This window comes from Capsicum annuum, unplaced genomic scaffold (genome assembly GCF_002878395.1).
Source record: "Capsicum annuum cultivar UCD-10X-F1 unplaced genomic scaffold, UCD10Xv1.1 ctg46269, whole genome shotgun sequence".
In the NCBI taxonomy this organism is placed as follows: Eukaryota; Viridiplantae; Streptophyta; class Magnoliopsida; order Solanales; family Solanaceae; genus Capsicum; species Capsicum annuum.
The window spans coordinates 1-3953 of record NW_025853827.1 but is presented as its reverse complement, the minus strand read 5'-3'; the positions used below and the strand labels follow the sequence as shown (position 1 = coordinate 3953).

At 39.4% G+C, this 3953-nt stretch overlaps 1 protein-coding gene across 1 annotated transcript; it reads left to right on the top strand.

Moving 5' to 3' along the window:
• The first annotated feature begins 2396 nt into the window (after nt 1–2396).
• On the top strand, nt 2397–3555 carry LOC124892340. The gene is made up of 3 exons (XM_047403653.1): nt 2397–2465; nt 3122–3313; nt 3406–3555. Exons 1-3 carry the CDS (start codon nt 2397–2399, stop codon nt 3553–3555), a joined length of 411 nt encoding a protein of 136 aa, XP_047259609.1.
• The last annotated feature ends 398 nt before the right edge of the window (nt 3556–3953 follow it).

Below are 3953 nucleotides of genomic sequence, written 5' to 3'. Positions count from 1 at the left end.
GCTAAAAGTCGATCTATGTCGTTTAGTTATTATCTGAGCTTCAATTCATGGCTGGTGTTTACTTATTTTTCGACTTCCACTGCTACAATTTTATCTTGTTACAATCAATTATTTAGCTTGAACTGCCATAGGAATGGAGTCCATATTCGAGGACACTTGTAAGCCGATGATGCATTTTTGTTTAATTAGCAACATTATTGAAAGTTTATTCCATGCTAGAGTATTATAGTTTTTCAATTTCTGCTTAAATTATTTGTCTGGATTTAAGCTGAATTGCCCGAACCTAAGTCTAAAAAATAGATCAGACTAACCGAATGTACACCCTACTTGGACCATGTACATAATATGTTTATGTTCAAAGAAATGTGGCCCTCGGAACCCTCAAATTCTGGATCCACCTCCACCTCCACCTCCTATCATTTTCTTCTGCTTCTTCTCCGATGGACATAAACAATCAGAACCGTGACCTCTAACCACCATAACTAGCAATCCTCTTCACTCATCACACAGCCTTGTAGATCCATTGGACCTTCACATTAGTCATCACTTCAAGACCAGTTACCGCACATTTGCCACCTTTTGCCCAACCCAGAAGCTTTACTCTTTTGAAATTATTTTAGGTTGTTATGACACCTTGAATCAAACACATACAAAGTCAGTTTCTTTTTCTATTCCATCTCTCCCTTAATTTTCTGCTTATATTGTCCTTAAATTGCCTGTTGAAGTTGAAATATGCTGCTCTATGTTTTCCTTTTAATGTATAATGTTAGTTTCTAGGTCACCATTTGAAAAGGTTTTATTTTTTGATAATCGTGGTGTCCCGGCCAACTTTCGCACCTCGACTAAATCCACGGGATACCTGCTACTTTCCACCAACAACAAATATCAGGTAATTTTGTCCTCCAATCACCTAGATTTATTACATGTTTGAACTTGTGTGGTTTGGTGATTGGGACAAACTTGTCACTTTAGTTTGGATTCTTTTCTGTTGATGCATGAATTTGGTTGTTCTTTTCCGCTTAAACTTCAAATTATTTGTTTATGGTTGTTCATGTTTTTTGAAGTTACTTAAAAAAATTCTTAGCGTGAGTTCTTTCTATTTGCTTGTGGCTTTCTGGTTCTTCGAATTCCTCCTCACATGCTATTGTACATTTAGCAGGAAAAAAGTCTTATTTTGATTAGGATAATTATTATTAGTTTCTTTCTTTTGGGTGATGTGAAATGCATTTCTAAAAATCATTTTTTTCAAATTTGTTGGAGTCCCACATTAGTGGGTTAAAGGGCCCTTGGTCTCCTTATATGGTCTTGGGCAATTGTTGCGCCTAAGCGCACATGCAAGTGTACGTGGTCTCACCAAGTAATACAGTTGCCTTAAATAAAGCCGAATATCGATCCCTAAAAGACTTGTGTTAAGCAACTATCCAATTCTAGTTTAACAATTGAGAGTAACTAGTGCAATCGTAACCGATAGAGTTTTGAAAGTTATAATTAAAAGTAAACTAAAGTAATGTGGAAAAGTAAAGACTTTGGACAGTCAATGGATGAAAACCCGATTTTAAAGCACTACGAACAATCATACTACACTATTGAACTTCGTTCGTTAGATTACTTATCTTAGTTGTTGATTCATAGGGTTTATCGCATGATCATGGTCTCTCGACCTCTAATCGTCTACCTAACTTGGACATTACAACTACATCGTTGAGCGGGGATGCAATAATCCAATTAGATGCATGAAGCTATCATCCTACATGTGAACCAAACAAGACTTCTAGGTATATCCCAATTCAAGATGCTAATTCAAATTCCGTATTTTATAAAAGAATAAGAACCTTATTCTATTCATCCCCACGTTCTATCTTCCTATTCCTTCTCCTGAGATTACAAGATCGATAATATATGTATTCTAAGAGTCGCGAATCCTTAAAATAGTTAAAACAAGGATAAACGAACAATTAAATATGATAAGCAATTCAAACAAACTCAATTCAAAGCGAAAGTAAACATGTTCTTGGCCTTAACCCCGGAAAGGGGGCTTTTAGCTACTCATGGACATAGTCGTAATCAAGATGAATAAAAACATGATAAAGTCCATTAAAAAGCTAAATTAAAGAAAGAAAATCCCTAATTGAAGTTTTTTCCAAGCTGAATCTAGCAAAATTTTTGTGTTATGGTCAAATGCCTCAACAAATATTTTGCTAGATTCAGCTGCAGGTGGTCTTTTGGAGTTGACATATGACGAGCTTTATACTTTGTTGAACCGGATTGCTCAAGGGATTCCCGAGTGGCATTCTGACTCATGAAATGCCACAAAGAAGGTTGCAGGTGTGTTGAAGGTGGATCAATTTACTGCTATACCCGCTCAGATTTTTGCCCTGCAAAATCAGATAAGCAACATGAAGTTGGGTGCTACACAGCCTGTAACTACAGTTAATGCAATTCAACAGACTGCAGGTTGGTGTGAGGTTTGTAGTAACAGTGGGCATGCAATGTCTGTGTGCTGCAAATCCTGAGTTCGTTATGTTCGTGGGCAATGCTCAAAGGCAGAATTACGGGAACACCCAAAATTTTAGGTGGCAGACTCAACACCCGATTCATCATCGAAACAATCAGCAACAATAATCTCAACAGCCACAGGTCCAGAGTAATCAGGCCACGCCTCAAACGAACAATGTTGAGAAGATGTTGAAACAAATTCTAGCTAGTTAGGCATAGTTGGCTGCTGATATAAAGAGCCAGCAAGCGGCTACAAGGAGTTTGGAGTTGCAAATAGGGCAAATTCAATAGGCACAAAATACCAGGCCTTAAGATGGTTAAAGATGGGTTGCCAAGTGACACTGAAAATCCTAAACAAGTAATGGAGTGGTAAAGAGCTGAATGAAGAACCTCCAAAGAAAACTAAGGAGGCAGATGTAGAGTCGATTCCCCCAGTGGTATTTGACAAGGTTGGTGAAAATTTGAGGAAGTCTGAGTACTCGAAAGCAAAAGTTGTTGAACAGGTGAAGGAGAGACCACCACCACCTTTCCCATAGAGGCTTATAAAAGCAAAGGAGGATGCATGCTTCAAGAAGTTCTTTGACACGAGCTTCAAATAAATCTTCCTCTTCTGGATGATTTGCAGGGAATGCCCAAGTACGCTGCTAAGCACTTGAAGGATGTGATCATTAACAAAGTTAAGCTGCAGGATATTGAGACAGTAGCACTCACGGAGGAGTGTAATTCTGTAGTGATGCAGAAGATGCCCAAAAAGCTCAAGGATCCTGGAAGTTTCACTCTCCCGATTCAAATAGCAGTGAAGTGGTCTACGCGCTTAGTGATTTAGGGGCAAGTATCAATATGATGCCCCTCTCCTTGTTCAACACTTTAGGCTTGGGGAAGCTGAGACCGTGCTCGTTGATACTCCAGTTAGCAGATCGGTCCCTAGCCCGCCCCGAAGGGATCATAGAGGATATTCTCATCAAAGTTGGTAAGTTTATCATTCCTGCTGATTTTATTGTTTTAGATTTTCAAGCAGATGAAAAAGTGCCGGTCATCTTGCGATGGGAGGAGCTTTGATAGATATGAGAGAGGGCATACTCATAATGAGGCTGGATGATGAAGAGGCGGTCTTCAAAGTGTACAAACCGCTCAACACACTATCCCATTACAAAGATTTGTGCATGATTGAAGGGGATAAGTGTGGGGTGGTGGAGTTGAGTCCACCAAAGATCTTTTCGGACTTCCTCATTGAGCAGCCCAAGCCACAACCATCCCAACCTGAAATGATGCAGATTGATGAGCCTGAAAAGGCTATTTGTGAGAAAGTTGTTGACCTTGAGAGTTCACACTCAAGAGGAGTAAAACAAAAAAGAAGATAGTGTCTGAGTGTTGGGAAGAGGAGGGAGGAAAACGGTTAAGTCGAAAGTTGGGTCGTGCCACGACACTAAATGAGGCGTTGCTTGGGAGGCAACCCA